A 19952-nucleotide genomic window follows, 5' to 3' on the forward strand; every position below is an offset into this window, starting at 1 on the left:
TAACCAAAGCACTCCCTCATTTATTATATATATCATCAAATCATAACAACTAGGATCTGCTTCACAGTGAGAACCAGTGATTTACATCGGTATAAATATTGATATTTTTCTTACTACTGAAACGTCTCATGCACAGAGAGGTTTCAGAATTGTTGAGAGGATTCAAAACATGATGGATGTGTTGGGTGTTTCTGGGTTTCCTGACTTCAGTCGATCTGTCCGTCTAAAAAGTCAATCTGTAACATTCATTCATTGTTTGTTAAATTCAAAGGGAAACATTCTTAGTCTCTTACATTTCCACACACTGAAGGTTTATAAAGGACAAGACACCAAATCAAACACAAAAATCAAGAGATTCACATTTCAACATAAAACAGGTACAGGCACTTAATTCTTCTGTAGGTCAGTTCAAAGCTGTAAGGAAATCCAAAAAAAGGAAAGCATTATAATAACGTCCACCTGGAGGCCTGCACAGCTCAGTTCCAGCCTCCACACGTCGGTGTGTCTAAGCACGCCCACAGGCAGCACCCATATGGAAATGTCACTCAGTGTCTTCACAAATATCCAGATGTTTTCTCACTTAGTGTGTGGCTTTACGAGCAAGGTTAATTTTAAGGTCCAATCAGTAAGATACCTACAGTTTAAAGTGATAAAGTGATCTTTCTCTCTGATCAGACATGAAGGAAACATGCAGCCAGTATGTCCTCCTTCTAACTTTAGATTCTGCTCCTGAATGCTCTGGATTTGATTGGACCAGAGAAGGCGGTTATTAGACGCCCCCACACGGCCGTTTTGGACGCCCCTCTGTTTGCCAGATATGAGAGCAGTTATCAGGTCAACAGGTGTTGCAGCGATGGAAGCGGGCAGTGGAACTGCTTCAGATAGAAGTGATTGTACCCGAGCTAAAAAGCCTCTGCATGTTTCTAATAAGCTCCAGCAGCAGAAAGCTGCTCAAACTAGGATCAATGTTGGAGATGAAACATGGAGAGAGGTTAGAACGCAGAAAGCTTTACAGACCCATGCAGAGCTGGCTAAACACTGAAGCTACAGTGTCCACCACATGGTGCATGAGCATCCACTCTAGAGGAGGGGGACAGATCTCTGTAATGATTAGAGTTTAGACTGCAGTACCCATTTTAAACACCAGGTGTCATAGTTACATCCTGCTCCTTTCAGAAGGAGATTATCTGTGAAGACACTGCGGTGAACATATCTGAGTAAAACCTTTCATGTCTGTTTAGAAATCGGTGTATGCACATTATTACATTTACAATCATTCAACTGCATACCAGTAGGTAAACTGGATAACTGCATACTTCAAATACTTAAAGTTTAACATCAAACAATAGTTATTGCATGTGTCAGATCTTATATGCAAATGTAGTTTTTATTCTAAATAAAATACGTCTTATTTCCATTTGGGTCAACCATCTGTTTCCTAAACCGACAGACCTGACACTGCTGCATCTACCAAACGTGCAAACAAACACTTCAGATAACATGACAGGAACTGATCAGATCCCTCCCTCATCCTCATCCTCATCCACACACACACACACACACACAACTGAAATACTGCACTCAGAATTCATGGAATTCAAGCAATGTTCACCACCACACATGATTACCATTGAACACGGGACTTTAGAGGCATAGATGTTCAAAACAGTAAACAAGTTTTAAAGATCGACTGCACGACAAACTTTGTGCAAAGCGGAGTGATACTCTGAAGGCTACATGTGTGTCACACTGTTATTGAGGGGGGTGAAGAATTATAAGTCGACTAAATGGCAAGCAGCACACACGGACAGTGAACTCGAGCGCCTAGATCTATTGTTATATTTCTAGAGCATTACATCTAGGATGTCACTGGTGTAAGGCTCATTATTTTCAGCTCGTACTGTATGTTTGAAATGACAAACTTAAAAATATAAAAATATAATACAAAACCAAGGTGAAAATCTGATAACTAAAATAACGTCTGCATCAGAAGCACTGTACTTCTTCACACGGTTTTCTTTAAGCTGCACTATTAATATAATATTAATATTATTATATTATTATCTGCAAATTGACTGTGAGAGAGAGAGAGAGAGAGGCAAACGACATGTGGAGAAGGAGCTACAGGTCGGATTTGAACCCTGGACCTCGTCTTGCAGAATTACAGCCTATGTACACAGGGCGTGTGTACTAACCACTGGGCTGCTGGCGCCTCCTGTGCAGATGTTTTTTAAAGTGAAGTAAAACATTCAAAGATGCAGCAGTGGACTTCTTTTCTATCACTGTGACTACAAAATAGAATTAGCGATTAAAAAAAACAAAATATGAAAAATGATCATTTGGGTTACAATAGGCTCCTTCGCACTGGTTAACTTCTGACCTTAATTAACTGTGATTTACACAGTCCTGTAGCAGCACTGTACACATGGATTATTTGTATCCCAATAGAATTTGTCTCATCAGATATTGTCAAGGAAAGCGATTATGTCAAACATCAGACTGCTGTTTGTGTCCTCTGACTCTCTCTGAACCACAGCCTGTGTTTTCAGCCCCGATGACAGGCATAGCTTCGTTATGTTTAGCCTCAATCGAGTGAAATCAAAGAGTCAAAGTCGACTTTGACAGAGTAAACATTCAGAAGCCTCCCGTAGTCCTGGCCAAGAACCTCAGAGTCATTGCAGCACATTACGGATGTACATGACTGAACTCTACACGGAGAACAAAACCTCAAATAAAAAGTGTGTTTCAATAGCGGGAGAACACAATATAACAACTAGCCTGCTTAAAGTCAGACAGCGCTAAACAGCGTGTTTACATATTAGCCAAAACAATAAGTCGTGAGTTATGCCTTGTTTTCAAGTTTCCAAACGCATGTGTGTTTTTTTACAGGGACTCCCAATGCTCGATCATCCAGCTACAAGTTTAGGTCCAAGTTTTAGATTTTTAGACGCAGCTAAATACAGAACACATTCAAGTGTGAGGAATGCTAACGGATCTTTTATCCTGCTAATGAGGTGAAACGACTTCCAGTTCAGTCTGTGTTTAAAGCTCACAGACTGTTTTCAATGGGCTGATGCTGCGTTCCTTTCACCTCGGATCTCAGGGCTGGGAATGACATCACACTCGAGTTGCTCGCCTTCCAGTTGCGAGTTGGCAGAGTCGGACGAGAAACATGGACGCCTCGAGGAGTACCTATGTTTTTTTAAGCTAATATCAGACGACTGTAACACTCTGTGATCGTTTGCGTGCACAAACAAAATGAGATGTCCACTGATAGAACTTGTACGGTACTATCAGTGTGGCTGATTTAATTACCCTTACAGAGGACGAAGCTGCTAATAATCACAGCTAGTGTTACAGCTCAAACATCACTAGTGATACACGGAGCAGCCATGTTGGATTTTAACTCAGGCCACTCAGAAGTTACGCCGAGTTTCAGAGCCAAATTCTGAATTGAGGGGGCCTTCCTGATGACGTATCCGACTGGTAAAACTGAATTTCTGACTTCTGAGATCAAATGAAACGCACCATCAGCTCTTGCTTTTCAAAGAGGAGTCAGAGTTAAAGAGCCTGAAACCTGCATTCACAATTATGGCAGGAAGGGGGCGAGACTCTTCTCTGCTAATGGTATTGAAAGTCTTCTTTTTAGTGGATTTATTAGCTCAGTAAACTTTTTTCTTTTAAAGTTACTCTGTCTTCTTCAACACACATGTTTAGATCTCAGTAGTCTTAGCATGGAAGTGATAAGTTGCGACCATGTCAATCCTTTTCAAAAGGAACTAGGGAGGGCTTTGCATATTCAACCTGTCCCCCAAATGTGGGTCCTTTTTTTTTGACTCAATCAACAACAACAACAAAAAGGGCTGATGGCTACCATGCCAGACTGGGAATCTTAGAGCAGAAGTCCTGAAACAAACTGAGGACGTCACGGTAGCTCCGTCCACTTCTTACATACAGTCTGTTGGAAAACTGAATATGACTCGTCTGTAGTTTTAGATACCACAGGATGATCACTGGATAGTAGAGACCTTGTCATCTAGGTTGTCTACCTATTTTACAAGCATAGTATCCTACCTAGGCTCTTCATCCTCTCGATGAGGGAAACTGACGCCCCTCACATATACAGCACTGTGTGCAGTCATTCGGTCCCTTTGGTAGGTGGCCATTGTTTCAGAATAGATGCAGTTATGAAGGAGATCTTAAAAAAAACACTGCCAAAAGAAATGTTTGTTTTCTTGTCTGATGTTTCACACTCAATGTATGTAATGTACGTCACAAACCTGAAGCAGAAAACGCCAGCTTCTGGAGGACAGAAAGCATGTAGAGTAATCTCCCATAGCAACCAAAGGGCGGGTTAGATTCATGCCCTCATTGTTCGACTAGAGCCCTGTGAGATCTACAATGGCCTTGATGAAGATGGTGTCGTCGCGTATGTAGGAGTTTTTAGAGTCCAGTTTTGAGAGCGGACAGAAGAGAGGACATCCGCTGGCAATGTTCATGTCACTGACCGGCCTCTGGAAAGACGAGGACGAGATGTCGGGCCGAAAGGCATCGATGATGTGCTCCCTGTTGTTCTGGTCAAGCAGCATGAGGGTGACCTGAGGACACACGTTAAGAGGAGTCGAGCCTTACTGCTCTGAAAAGACCCGAACTTACCAAGCAAGGCCCCGTGTCCACCTAACGTTTTTCTCTGAGCAAAAAGTCACTGGCTGTGCGCCCAGGAACTCTGGCCTGAAGCGTTTGTGCGCTGAGAAGAAAAGCACAGCATGTCCGTCCTGTCTCTATGACAACCGTGTGTTGACAACAGCCGCTGTCTGACAGACACTGCTCCGTTACCTTTTCCTGTGTCTTATTTATTTTAGATAGATTATTTCCTGATTTCCTGACAGAGAATATAGTTAAAAGACACAATCTATAGGCGGCAGAACTACATTCGTACATTTGGAAAAGTGCCGTGAGTGGCTGCACAAAAAAATGTTGCTGGACGCGGTGCTTTTTCTCCAGGCTTCTGCTGCAAACACTCTCTCCTCATAGAAAAACAACTGAAAAAGATGTTGGCGCACAGAAAAAACGCTAGGTGGACAGACTTTAGCATGATGAAATAAAATGCATGTTACTATATGATAAACAGTTTATAGAGAATAAAAATGCACTATTAGAAAGATTACATTTATAATAACTCAGAAACATGACTCGCCATAAAGATCTACTTACTTAAAGAGTCTTGATTTCCTCCCTGACACTCAGGCTGCTAACACTCTGGACGATCTGGGATCATTTCTTATGATCTCGGACTCATAGAAAGCTCTACAGGCCTGCTAGCTTCCCTTCACACCTCCATCACCACTTACAGTGGTCCACAAGAACATCATGACAGATGGACACATGAGGCAACACAGATTTCTCCTCTGCTATGATCTTTATGGTGAAACATGTTTTAGATGTGAACCTTGACTTGGGGTTGCGTATTCCAGTCTGAGTGCTTTTGTGCGATGGAGACAACCTGGATGTTAAAGTGTTTTAAATCTGAGAGGTGAATAAAGTCTCTGAAATGAATACATGTTGTCTACTCAGGTTAATGACATGAACAAACAGAATTTTGAAAGATTTCAACAGATATTAGTCAACTTAAATCTAAGTACCGTAAATTCCGTACTATTGAGCGCACCTGGATATAAGCCGCACCGGCTAAAAATAAGTAAATAAATGTATTTGTACATATATAAGCCGCACTTGATTATAAGCCGCAGGTGTCCACGCTATAACAAGAGCTATTTACACAGACGTAGGCTACCGGTAACATCCGCAAATACTGTAGCGTCCGTACGGACGTTAAAGGACGACGAGAGCGTTCAAATAATAACTTTTAATAACCCGATCACTGTCGGCCGTGACCACGCCGTTTACAGCCGAGAGCAACACATAACTTGCCGTAACAATCCAACTCTCTCCCCCAGCGTTCTCTCATACAGCCACTCAACACGTTCTCGCTGGTGCATTCACTGACTCTCCACATAATCGGAATTATGAACACATTATCAACTACTGACTTTACAACATGAACCGTTACAATACGAAGCCTAGCCGACGGTGTCTGTAACACGGCTGATGAAAAAGATGACCGTAATATATTTCACAAGAAAAAGTCCATCCATTCACTGCCTCAGAATGACTTCATTACTCACTTCCTCAGTCTCTGTTGTCGCTGTCAGTGTCATCTTAACGTGCAGCAGCTCTGTTAGCTTCTTTGACAGCCAGCTCGATCGCCTTTAACTTGAAAGCTGCATCATATGTATTTCTCCGTGTGTTTTCCATCATGAGGGTGCGTGCATGAAGCGCAAAATGACTGATATTAAGATCCGACGTGACGAAGTCAAATGTTTTTGCGGCAGAAGCTCATTGTCCCCCATAAAAAATCCACGCATTAGCCGCACCGGAGTAGAAGCCGCAGTGCTCGAAGTGTGAGAAAAAAGTAGCGGCTTATAGTCCGGAATTTACGGTACTCATCTGTGATCTATCACCTAGGTTAGGGCTGTAAAGATCCGTCCGCGGCCCACCCGCAGCTACGCAAAATCAAATCCTACATGTAATCCGCTGCAATAAATACAACAATGGCATTAATTATGTCTTTGGTCCAGAGTTACCAGCAGAAGGATTTTTAAATAAAAAGGAGAGTTGTGTTTGATCCTCACTCTTTTCCTAGTTACAGTGATGTGTTCCCTTATCAAGTGAAAAACACCATCGTTGACGTCTCCTGTGTTCTGTTTCTGTTTCCCCGTCAAACACAATAAAGGACAAAGAGACGTACGTTGCTGGCAGCACGGCGAACTTCTTAAAGCGCTTAAGACCCAGATCTTTCAAGAATACCTCCTGAATAATAATAATGATGATGAAAAAAAAAAGAAGATGATGATGGTTTTGTGTGATAACGACGACTTAAAGTTGACGTTAGAGCTCTTCAGAAGCAAACAGAAAACATGCGTGCACAGACATCTACTGCTCGTGTGCAGACCAAACGTCAACCCGTCTCCTGTTGGCTCGAGGTGAATTCTCCAGATGTTATCCTGCTGCGGGTGCGGTGTCTCTATTAACATTATTTATTGATTCGAGTGGAAGCAGCTGAATGTTTGGTAGCACTGTGAGTCAGAGACAAACTTCCCCCAAGGAGACAATAAAGTGGGTTGTATTCAAAATAATTAGCATTGTACATAAGAATGTTTTTGTGTGATCACTTGTTTCCATGTGAGATACCTTCTGGTTGAAAGGCCACTTGAGGAGTGCGTCGCTGTGTCCTCTCATCACCACGAAGAACAGAGACAAGTGGGTGCCGCGGCCCGTCCCGTCCCCGTTCAGGTAGATCCGCAGGCACATCTTGTAGCCATATTTGCTGGTATAAAAGGCTACAAAACACAACGCACAGACAGAGTGTCACAAAGCTGATTCAGGCAGCTCATAGACGACAATATAACACAGGTGTTATAATAGGCTGTTACCAGGAGAGAACATAGCAGGGGCGCGGCCTGCCACGGCATCCTGTCTCTTCTTGGTGAAATCGGAAATCTTCCAGACAAAGATGCCGTCATATGTGGCAGCAGACATTTCCCTCATTTTACCGTCCATCTCCACGATGGACAAGTCTCGCAGGCTCACCGTCCTCTCCAGCTGACGGACCTACGACACAGAAACAGAAACACGGTCAAGACGTCAGGACAGCTAATGAAGAACATGAAGGAAAGGACAGTTTGTGCACATCTCTAAAAGAGGAGAAGAACCAGTTCACATCTGATCAGATTCTGCTTATCCAAAATAAAGTTGACTTGACTCCTGTTTCCCTCTCATGTGACCTTTTGGATGTTAAACTGACCTGCACGACTCACAGAACACCTCTGTAAAGTCTTAGTCTGTACAAAAGCATGGCTCCCTCTGAGCTGATTCCCTGGCTCCTCTTTTAGGTGTATTCACACCTACCTTGTTTAGTTTGCTTGAACTAAAACCCTGGTACGGACCTTTTTGGTAGGTGTGAATACAAACCATCAAACTCAGGCGCGCACCAAACAGCCGGACCGAGACCCAGCTAAAGAGGTGGTCTCGGTTTGCTAGTATCAGTACGGGTCGTTTGAGGTGTGAAAGTGACTGGACCTCAGTCCAACCCAGTTCTAGAAGTCATACACCTTTTTGGACATAACAGGCTCCCGTTGTTTAGTAAGCAGTAAAGTACCGTTGTCTGCTTCCATCACCTACCTCTTTGACATAAGACGCGGAGGTAATTGCCAGTCTATCTTTCAGACACTTTCACTGGTGTTTCATCGCTCTGTTCTTTTATTATCCAATACTTTTAAATCACACAGACTCAAACAGAAAAACAGCTTCAGTAACATTTTCCAGGCGCTTCACTTATTTACCCCGCGGCAGTCTGATCCTCCTCCTCTCCCCTGCGCTACACACTTCACTGATAACCTCGACCACATTCATCATAACACCTTTTGATTGCACACACATACTGTAGGTCTACTAAACCACAAAAAGAAACATTGTATTTGGTCCGAACCAAAGAGAGAAAACTAAACGACTTTCCTGGAGAAAATAAAAATGGAAAAGAGCTCATTTGATGTGCTAAGACAAAACACGAGAGCCTTACTAATATGACATTTCAGAGTGACGCTGCAATGTTCTCACTTCATTTACTTTTTATGCACTTACTAGAACAAGCTTCAATTTCGTGATCCAGCTGTGATATTGGAAATCACCAAATAGACAGGAATGAGCCCTAAAAGAAGTGAGTTAGCATTTTAGCGCCATGGGTTCCTAACTCTAAAAGTCAAAGTGGATTTTGAATGTGTTTGTGGTTAGACGCCTGAATGAGGTCTGTGGTTAACACAAGCTGAAGAGATGTTGATGTTTTGTTAGACGAGATAAACTACGCTAGCTAAGAGCCTCACTTGAATTTTAAAGTTTTTACGCAAACTTTAAACGGCGGTTGCTAACGAGTAGCTAACTGAAACTACAGTGGTTGTTGCAGACATTAAACGTCATCACGCCAGGAACTCTCTCATTAATCCTCCTTACAGCCTCTAGTCATGTTTTTCAGAGCTCTTGCAAATATTAGGTTAATAAACAACTTATTAAGCTAATGTTTAGCTAGCTCGTCAAAACCACTGATTAGATCGATGACGCATAATGGTTGTGATGTCATTATAAACTGACCGCGGTGTAGTTAGCTTGAGCATAACGTTAGCTTTTTACTTTTCTCGACTGCATTAACTCTTCAAACTTCATATAAATGGAGTTCATGTGTAAAGATTATCCAACTGAACAAAACAGCTACAAATCAGAAACGTGTGAGATTATTTTCTTGTGATCCAAAATCCAATACAAAAATCCAATAGGAGAATTCTCAGATAGACCCCATGATGAAGCTATTTCCGGGTTGGCCTACAAAAATACATCATTACTTTTGTTCTCTATTGGAGCGGCTATATATTTGGATCTAAAGAACGTCATATTTGGAAATCAGCCCAACATATCTCAATCCCAGCTCTCTGGGACAAACTTTATTTTAGTCCATTTCAGGGGACACCTGTACCTGTCACTCCAGCCGGGGTGAAGTTAACCCTGCCCAAAGACGTCACGTACATTTTTCCTCATAATGGATGTTGTTAATCATTAAATATAAAAGAAGAGGCTTCAGAAGAGGGATGGAAGGAATGAAATGGACACAATCATTAGCAGCGAGTCTTGACTCCTTACTCTAAAACAGGGATATACCACAAAGATTTCTCTCTCGCTCTCTGGTCCTGTTATCCCTTTTTTCGCCTCATACGTTACCCTGAACACTTCTTCCCCCTGCTGGCCAGCCAAAGACTTCACAGTTAAGGCTTGAAATGCTTTTAAAGACTCGCTGTGCCAGTGTACCGAGGTAGTCTGAGACGCAGCGTTTATCCTGAAGGTCCTGAAGCGAGCATTGTTACAATGAGAAAACAAAGAAAATCTGTAGACAGTCTTACGGGTCAATGTCTGCTTTTTTGATGCTGGCTCCACACCAACATCCGAACATAAGACCATAGCACATTGAAAAGTTGGCTGGGGGTGAAGCAGTTTTTCACCTTGTTGTTGAGGATCTCGATCTTGTCCTGGTCCAGACGGTGCTGGCGGTTGTACGCCTCCATGGTGGCGCAGGAGCGCTCCATCTCTCGGTTGAGGACGCAGACGATGTTCTCGAACGTGCTCACTTTGAGCTCCAGCTCTTGGCAGCGCCGGCTCAGCTCGGCCACCTTGGTCTTCTCACTCTGGAGCTGCAGCTCGAGGGCGGCACCCATGGCGCTGGGCAGCGGGGTAAAGGAGGTGGTCAAGGTCGGGGCGCATGCACCCTGCATGGGCGCTGCACCACCTCCACCACCCAGTTGGCTCATCTTGAGCTCGAGGTCCCTGAGGGACATGTGCAGCTCCTGCAGTTTGTGGCTGGCCACCTCCAAGCTCTGAGGCTGCAGGCTCTCCAAGCTCACCTTGATGCCCATGATGAAATGTAGGAGCAGGTTGAGGTGCTCGTAAGAACATAGCCGCTCGTGGTCATGGATCTTCTCTTTCTCCACCTTGGCGTCAAAGAAAGACGAGCAGACAAACATTTACAACACATCCAACAGTTTTCATCCACAATGTGCCGACAGAAACTTTGTGTTGATGAAGAAGTTGTAGCAAAGGAGAGGAAAATAAGAACAGCTGTCATATCACGGAGCAAAAGATGGCTGTGCACGAGAGCAAGTATTCATCCCCAGAGTTTGTCAGGGTTTCTAATCAAAGGTTCAATCGAGACTGTCAGGGGATCATGGGAGTTCTCCCTTTGTCTGAAGAATAGCACAGCCTCAAAGTCCTCTTCTCTTATTGTTTGGATTGAGAGCCCCGGGGCAGAGAAGCCTTCATGCTGTGTGTTTAACTCTGAAATACAAGCGTGATCCCAAAAGGAACAAAACGTTCCTGCAGCATGAAGCAGACTCTTCACCCTGATACAGACCCACCCACAGTCTTACACTTGTGTAGTTATGTGCGGGTGGTGCATTGTGGGTGTTATTATTATGCCAACATTATCCGAACCAAAGCCTGAGGAAAGCCGTGCGGGAAGTTGATCCTGCAGCCTCTGGTGTGCAGAGACAGCAGGGCAACACTCAGACTCCCAGTCCGTTCCCACCAACGGTGCCTGAGAGCGTGAGGGCAGCCACATCACATGAGAACTACAAGATCACGCGGGAATACAGAGAAAGAATGTGAAACAACATGTTGATTTGTCTTTCTGAGGTTGATTTGTTCTTTCGCCGCCTGTTCTGATGTAATGTTGATAAAGTCATGGATACGTTCTTGAATCTTTATATTGTGTTTTATTTTGAAACACTCCCTTGACTGACTTCCACTGTGAGGCTTAGTGGCGCTGCTAGCACGCTCCGGAGATAATAACAATAGCTTGGGGGGGGGCGGGATACCGTAGATACAGGACGGCGCTCGCTGTGGAAACACTATCATTAACTAGAGTGGCAGCGAACGGTGGCGACGGGCCGTGGCGAGGGAGACTCGGGCATCACTTTTTCACACACTGACTTCAATGTTGGAAATGAAACACTGGAAGCAGGATGAATACTTGTCGTGCGATGAATGTGCGTCACGTACCCAACAAACAGGATTCATCGACAGGCATGAATGCAGCCCACTCTGATAACTGAGGCATCACGTCATCTCCGGGCAAACAAAGGCCAGATGGGAAACAGAAGACAGACTTTTCTGATCAGCCTGATGTGAAGGTATCACACTTGAGTTAATGTACCGACAGCAATCAGCCTGGTACGTTCAGTTTCTTTACACATGAACTCCTTCTATCCACAGCTGGTACATTGAGTTTGACTTTGCCACGTGATTCCATGATCCCCAAGTTATCTCTGTTCAAAGAGCAAATTATGACAAAGATGTCTACTTACAGACGTATCGCAGCCAACAACATGAAACCTGCATGGTGCTTTAAATTTACTGCAGAACTTAATATGGTCCACATACTGCAAAACAAAAAAATGAAAGAAGCTAATGAAGTCCTGGATATGTCGCAGAAATCGATCCCTATCAGAATGACCAATGAGATCAGTCTTCACAGAATTATGAGAGAAATCAAAGGTGCGGGGGAGGGAGAGAGGGGGGGGGGTACCTTTTCTCGAGGGATCTTTTTCTTCGCACAGCCTTCACAGATCATCGGGTACTTTGGACAGATTTCATCGTGAGCCTAAAAAACAAACAAACGTGAAGTTATTTCACTTGAGGAGAAATGTGTCAGTCTTTAGCTGTTGGCTAAATTCAGCGCTTTTCCTCTTTTTTCGTATCTTTCCTCGTATCTTTCCTCAACACGTGGAGACCCGACATTGGAGGAAGTTTATTTTTTATTGCTAACTTTACTTTACTACGCTGACTTCAGAAGAATAACTTCACATCCATCCCTCGATCGTCTAACAATGGGTTTCTAGATTCTCTATAGGACCAGTCAGGCTCGACGTCTTTGAGGCTCTTCATGATTTTGCTGATTAGTTCATCATCCAGACTTTGATTCAGCCTCACTCAGAGAAACCTGAACCAAAGAGGGATATAAAAAATGTTCCCAAATGTGTCTTCACATTCAATCAACGTCTTCAGACAAATCTAGCGTGTTGAGAAGATGCGGAGCGGCCTTACCTTGATGTTCTTTAACAGGAAAGGCTCTTTGCAGTATTTGCAGTTGAGCGTCCTCTCCGGACATTCTCTCTCGTTGTGGCGCTCCTGTTCGTTGGCTCTCATCAGCTCTTTGCAGGAGGGACACAGGATGATCATGAAGTCACAGTTGCCCTCGTGGCTCGCCTGTTGGACACCATCAATAAACATGTTCAATGTTTGTTTGTTTACGCAGGACTGTAGGACCTATGCACAAAGGTGACGCGGCTAAGCTCTGCCATCAACACGTCTCTGCACATTCATGTTGATTCCACCACAACTGGAAGTACACACACACACACACACACACACACACACACACACACACACACACACACACACACACACACACACACACACACACACACACACACACACCTGTACTGACATTCAACTGGTAGCATGCTTTCATTACCCAGAATGCTTTGCAATCATTTGCACCTCAAATTCTTTGATAGTTCCCGTCCACGTGCATCCTTCATTTGGACAGACCGCTGCCAAAGCCTCCACTTCTCTCCGTGCTGCGTTGTCAGGGAAAGCCTACACAGAGAAGCAGAAGTGCTGGTCAGTTGCGGCTCCTTTGTGTTTTGGTTCCAGTCGGAGGAGGATTCTGTGACGGACTGTGAGCGTCGGTTTACTGAGCGTCAGGACACCTGGATCGGACTTTGCTCTCCTGGCTCTCATTTCTCCAGCACATATGCTCGTTGTCTCTGGACACATGACGATCAGAGCTGCTCCGTCTCCGCTGCCAGCTCAGTCATGGAGCAGCCACAAAGCTTTAAGTTGTGCTGGCGCTACACTTCAAAACACTGGATTTTAAAAAATGCAAACAATGACTGTGACACAGCGCTGACTCTCAGGATCACTCTGAGGGTCCCAAAGAAAGTTGGCTCTCATCACCTGCGACCTAAAAATACCAAACATGGCTGAAGTCCTCCCCGAGAGACAGCCTCGTCAACATGAAGTCAAAGTGCAGAGGAGAGGGTTGTTTAACGTAGCCAGGAGACAAACATGACATGCAGCGTAAAGAAATGTACTTACACCACCTTGCTTGAGAATAGAGGTGGGCTCCTCGAACAAATCTTCTTTGATACAAGCGCTGCATTTCTGTGGCCCAGAACTGGAAAAGGGAGGAAAACAAACATCGGCACTATTTGAAATAAACAAGGAGAAATAAACACCTCTTCATCGTCTGTTATATGTCATATTCATATGACATATAACGTCCAAATACTGTCTCAGTCCACTGGTCTCACCTTTGACCCTGAAATCTCAACACAGCTCTCAGAAACACTGAAGGAGTCACACTGTAGGAGTCCCACTGTAGTTGTCACACTGCAGGAGTCACACTGTAGGAGTCACACTGTAGGAGTCACACTGCAGGAGTCACACTGCAGGAGTCACACTGCAGGAGTCACACTGCAGGAGTCACACTGCAGGAGTCAGACTGTAGGAGTCAGACTGTAGGAGTCACACTGTAGGAGTCACACTGCAGGAGTCACACTGCAGGAGTCACACTGCAGGAGTCAGACTGTAGGAGTCACACTGTAGGAGTCCCACTGTAGTTGTCACACTGCAGGAGTCACACTGTAGGAGTCACACTGTAGGAGTCACACTGCAGGAGTCACACTGCAGGAGTCACACTGCAGGAGTCACACTGCAGGAGTCACACTGCAGGAGTCAGACTGTAGGAGTCAGACTGTAGGAGTCACACTGTAGGAGTCACACTGCAGGAGTCACACTGTAGGAGTCACACTGCAGGAGTCACACTGCAGGAGTCACACTGCAGGAGTCACACTGTAGGAGTCACACTGTAGGAGTCACACTGCAGGAGTCCCACTGTAGGAGTCACACTGTAGGAGTCACACTGCAGGAGTCACACTGCAGGAGTCACACTGCAGGAGTCACACTGCAGGAGTCAGACTGTAGGAGTCAGACTGTAGGAGTCAGACTGTAGGAGTCAGACTGTAGGAGTCACACTGTAGGAGTCACACTGCAGGAGTCACACTGTAGGAGTCAGACTGTAGGAGTCAGACTGTAGGAGTCACACTGTAGGAGTCACACTGCAGGAGTCACACTGTAGGAGTCACACTGCAGGAGTCACACTGCAGGAGTCACACTGCAGGAGTCACACTGTAGGAGTCACACTGTAGGAGTCACACTGCAGGAGTCCCACTGTAGGAGTCACACTGCAGGAGTCCCACTGTAGGAGTCACACTGTAGGAGTCACACTGCAGGAGTCAGACTGTAGGAGTCAGACTGTAGGAGTCACACTGTAGGAGTCACACTGCAGGAGTCAGACTGTAGGAGTCACACTGTAGGAGTCACACTGCAGGAGTCACACTGCAGGAGTCACACTGCAGGAGTCACACTGCAGGAGTCACACTGTAGGAGTCAGACTGTAGGAGTCACACTGTAGGAGTCACACTGCAGGAGTCACACTGCAGGAGTCACACTGCAGGAGTCACACTGTAGGAGTCAGACTGTAGGAGTCACACTGTAGGAGTCACACTGCAGGAGTCACACTGCAGGAGTCAGACTGTAGGAGTCAGACTGTAGGAGTCACACTGTAGGAGTCACACTGCAGGAGTCAGACTGTAGTTGTCACACTGTAGTTGTCACACTGTAGGAGTCAGACTGTAGTTGTCACACTGTAGGAGTCAGACTGTAGGAGTCAGACTGTAGGAGTCAGACTGCAGGAGTCAGACTGCAGGAGTCAGACTGTAGGAGTCAGACTGTAGGAGTCAGACTGTAGTTGTCACACTGTAGTTGTCACACTGTAGGAGTCAGACTGTAGCTGTCACACTGTAGGAGTCAGACTGTAGGAGTCAGACTGTAGGAGTCACACTGTAGGAGTCACACTGTAGGAGTCACACTGTAGGAGTCACAGGAGTGTAAGGAGTCACACTGTAGGAGTCACACTGTAGTTGTCACACTGTAGTTGTCACACTGTAGGACTCACACTGTAGGAGTCAGACTGTAGGAGTCAGACTGTAGGAGTCACACTGTAGGGGTCAGACTGTAGGAGTCACAGGAGTGTAAGTTGTCACACTGTAGGAGTCACACTGTAGGAGTCACACTGTAGGAGTCACACTGTAGGAGTCACACTGTAGTTTTCACACTGTAGTTTTCACACTGTAGGAGTCACACTGTAGGAGTCACACTGTAGGAGTCACACTGTAGTTTTCACACTGTAGGACTCACACTGTAGGAGTCACACTGTAGTTTTCACACTGTAGGACTCACACTGTAGGAGTCACACTGTAGGAGTCACAGGAGTGTAAGGTGTCACCTTGGGTTCTGCTCATGCTCCTTACAGGTACGCAGCTTCACTCAGAGGTCAGGTGCTGCCAGACAGTTTAGTTTCAGTTCAATTGTGGAACTAGTTGAGTTGGAGGAGTTAAAACAATAATTTGATGAGTTTTACTTTCTTTTACTGTTTTGTGCTTCTATGATTGTTCATAAAAACATGTTCTAGATATCAGCGCTGTTAAATGTAAAGATTTGGCCGAATCTTTACATTTAATAAGCCCTACAGCGTCACTTTCACTCCTGTGACATTTCTAAAATCAGGATCAGGATCAGTTGCCTCTAAACCGGAAGGTCAGGGGTTCAATCCCCAGCTCCTGCAGCCACAGGTCTGACGTGCTGCTTCGTACGAGTGTGAATGAATGGTATTAGCTACTTCTGATGGTCACTTTGCACAGCAGCTGCTGTCATCACTGTGTGAGCTACAGTGTAAACACATTTTGAGTGGTCAGAAAACTACAGAAGACTTTTACAAGCTCAAAGCATACGAAGAGTCTTGATCATATGCATCCTCAATGTGACATCATATTGAGTCAGTACGTTTTCAGACACAGTAACGACCCATTAACTGATGGTTAACTTTTATTTTTTCCCCTCGTAACAATGCAAAATGTGTTTATTTAAGCATATATTTCTCTGTGTTAAGTCATCTTTACTCTACAAGAGGAGGAGTTACTATCTACCCATTATTGGTTAACTAGTAGTTAGTTACACAAAATGTGTATACCTTATTGTGCTGTATTACTCTTTAATTATTTAAAAAAATAAAATAAAATACCAAGGCAGAAATAAAAAGTGTACATCCATCACTAACTGTCCAATTCAGCCAAAATCATGAAACACAAATACATTTTTTTTTAAAAGTATCTCTAAATTTAAATTAGCTATAAATAAATTGAACTTCTGAATGGTACATTTGCCTGTAAAACTTTATTATTTTTGCTGATGTTAATATATAATGTATGTTATAGTATCTACTGCGAGATTTTGATCAAAATGTCCCGATATACAGTATATGTGTGTGTGTGTGTGTGTGTGTGTGTGTGTGTGTGTGTGTGTGTGTGTGTACACACACTACAGTACATGTACTATGATATGTGTACTTCTCTTGTTGACTATAGAACCCTGGTTTTTATAAGATAGGACGTATACATGCACTCAGGTCAGAGAAGCTGCTTGTCAACAAGCAAGGCAGGCAAACATTTGGGGCCCCAGACCAGTAGGGGGCCCCTGAGTGCTCACAAACCTAAACCAAAGCAGTGGCCCAAAATGTGCAGAAGACCTTTCTGAGGGGGCCCCACCTGATAGCACTCACTCTCAATGCCCTGTTATGCCTTTCATGCATTATTACTGTGAAAACCAAAGTTAGTCAGTGGGAGTCAGTGAAGATATGAAAAGAAGAACACGCTGTCTGTACAAGCACTGACTCTGGTACTGTAAAAACTATAATAGTACCTGCCATAGTAGCACCCTGGTATCATGTCTGATACACTTGTAGTCTCAGTATGATAGAGTAACATGGTAAACCTTCCTATGGGTATTTAAAACACGAGTTTGATTTTGTCTTAACTTAAAAGACAGAGATAAATCTTTTGTCACGACTTAACAAGCTGCAGACCTTCTGGTAAATACAGCAGATACACTGATGCTGATCTCCCTTTAAAACGGAGGTAAAGCTTCATGAAGGACATTTGAAGCTGACCTGATTTAAATGTGAGGACACCTGAACACACCATCACATGTGAGATGAAGGGTTGAGATGAAAAGCCGACTTGCATGTGGTCGGAATTATTAAACTGGTTCCTTTGTAATGTCTGTCTGTATCATCACGTTAAGGGCCACATGTGACTGAAAGCAGGGCAGCAATATTACACTGACATGTATTTGAAGCAGATATGGTGACAGGCTCTCTCTCTCTTCAGTTCACATCGAGCTAGCTCGCTAGCAGCCTCGACACTCACCTCACTGTTTTGTTGAAACAGAAAGAGCAGAAGCGATGACCGCACTGAGCCTGCAGAGGCCTCCTCAGCACTTTCTGACACGAGTTGCACAGATGCTTGTCTTCCAGGTTGTTGGCGAGTATTTTCTTTGGGAAGCCAGGTTTGTTGCCTTCCAGGGAAGATGGTGGAGACGGCTCCTGTGCAGCCATTATTCCTCTTGAACAATATCGGGGTGCTCAGCGGGGTGTGTTCAAGACAGCAAATGAAGCTGAATGCAACATTAGAAATCATCGCCAGCGACGTCTCATGGCAGTTTGACAGTTTTCCCCCACAGATCCCTTTTGTGTGTAAAATGCTCGGTTTGATCTTTGCATGCAGAGACTAATATCACCAGGCATATGCATGTGGTGCCGTGACAGCTGAGGATGCTGCGCTTAGGTGTAGCTCTCCATGTCTGCCGCTAGGTGTCGCAAACTAGATAAGAAACAATCCAGAGCCTGGTATCACGATGAAAGCAGGACGGGCCCGTGTTATGTCGAGAAATGTCTCCCTGCACAAAATGTGGTCGGGACAAATTTACTCTACCTACCCGTAGATATAAAGACTAGATGACGCAGGCGGGAGTCTCCGGCGTCGCTTTATTACAAACCGTATTATACGTAGGTATGACACATGATGTTTGTACATGTTGAAATTGCCGCTTTTGTTTTCGAAAAAACAACTTAATTGTGAAACATGGTTGTGTCCAGCCTAGTTGTGCAAGTTATCATGGCTGAGACAACAATCAACATTAATTTATAGACTAATACGAAACCAATAACGTTTTTATACAACCTCATTGATGTCTCTGTAGAAGTTGTTGTATTTATTAGCTGTCTAACTTGGCTTAGAGGCTCCCGTGGGTTTAACTTGTTACATTACAAAGTTGACTCAGTTTACATCAGAGGTGTCCAAAGTGCGGCCCGGGGGCCATTTGTGGCCCTTGGGTGGATTTTTTGTGGCCCTTGACTTCAAATCGAAGAATCAGAAGATTTTGGCCCCAGGCCTCATCAGATGGCATATTTCATTCTTTTTTTCTTTTTCATGTTAGCGAGGGAGACCTATAAAAGCCTGACTATTCTTTCCAAAAAATTAGAACACAACAGTTTCCCACTGCAATTAGTTATTGTGTATTTACATTATTTTTTGAAGAGGTCAAAATACAAAATGTTCCTTCCAATATAAAAAAAAAAACACCCTGTGGCCCGTGAGCGATTCTAACGCGACAATTTTGGCCCGCAAGAAAAAAAGTTTGGACACCACTGGTTTACATAGATATAAGTCTGAGGTCAGCTGAGTCAACTTTGATTAACGATATTTAATCTGTTGTCTACATGTTTCAGCTGGTCCTGAAGAAAATACAATAGGGTAAGTGTCAGGCTAAATAATTAATTACAGGTGTATGTGTGCATTGTTAGCTGTAATTTACTTTTTATTATTGGAATTTTAATGTTTGTTGTTGTTGTTTTGTTTGTTTACTTTAGGGAGTCGGCAGGAGAACATGGACATGGTGTGGTTGGATACTGAAAAGAAACTCAGCTAATGGATTGTACATTATTCAATATCTCTGTGAATTGTTTTATTTCATTAAAGGTATTAGAAACAAATGCTGTTCCTTCTCTGCTCCACCCAGCTGTAACATGAGGCCGATGTTTATATGTAAAATAAATACAGAGGCTATATTTCACTGTTATGTATTTAGTTATTAAGCATTTGCATCTTCTCTTGTCAGTCTTGTTTTGTTTGCAATTCTGTTTGTGTATAAAAATGTATCTTCTTTGTTATTTGCCTACCAATAAATGTTTCTCTTCTCCTGTCAATCAATTCAGTATTCACTCTAAATCATCAAGAAGAGAAAGGAAGATACATGATCGAGCTGTTAGGATTTCTGCACAACTATTGTTCTTTGGGTCAAAGATATTATGACAGAAATGAAAAGCAGCCTGAGAG

General features: G+C 43.9%; 1 protein-coding gene across 2 annotated transcripts; it reads right to left on the minus strand.

Annotated features, from left to right (window-relative positions):
- Positions 1-2889: 2889 nt before the first annotated feature.
- LOC306836728 (TNF receptor-associated factor 2-like) lies at positions 2890-18477 on the minus strand. 2 transcript variants are annotated; one of them, XM_079363969.1, is made up of 10 exons: positions 17985-18477; positions 13756-13834; positions 13156-13254; positions 12700-12861; positions 12182-12256; positions 11961-12035; positions 10104-10589; positions 7494-7671; positions 7252-7400; positions 2890-4598 (listed from the first exon to the last, which is right to left on the minus strand). In XM_079363969.1, the coding sequence occupies exons 1-10, from the start codon at positions 18170-18172 to the stop codon at positions 4380-4382; spliced, it is 1710 nt and encodes a 569-aa protein (XP_079220095.1). In that variant the 5' UTR covers positions 18173-18477; the 3' UTR covers positions 2890-4379. The 2 variants fall into 2 exon arrangements, with proteins under 2 accessions (XP_079220095.1, XP_079220096.1); XM_079363970.1 differs by lacking the exon at positions 11961-12035.
- Between the last annotated feature and the right edge of the window lie 1475 nt (positions 18478-19952).

Source organism: Symphodus melops (assembly GCF_947650265.1).
Source record: "Symphodus melops genome assembly, chromosome: 1".
Taxonomy (NCBI): domain Eukaryota; kingdom Metazoa; phylum Chordata; class Actinopteri; order Labriformes; family Labridae; genus Symphodus; species Symphodus melops.

Coding starts and splice junctions, on each gene's coding strand:
- LOC306836728 (XM_079363969.1), bottom strand. CDS start 18,172: ATGGCTGCACAGGAGCCGTCTCCACCATCTTCCCTGGAAGGCAACAAA. Junction 12,257..12,699: donor TCCTGTTAAAGAACATCAAG/GTAAGGCCGCTC, acceptor TTTGTTTTTTAG/GCTCACGATGAAATCTGTCC. Junction 10,590..11,960: donor TTGTTGGCTGCGATACGTCT/GTAAGTAGACAT, acceptor TTTGACGCCAAG/GTGGAGAAAGAGAAGATCCA.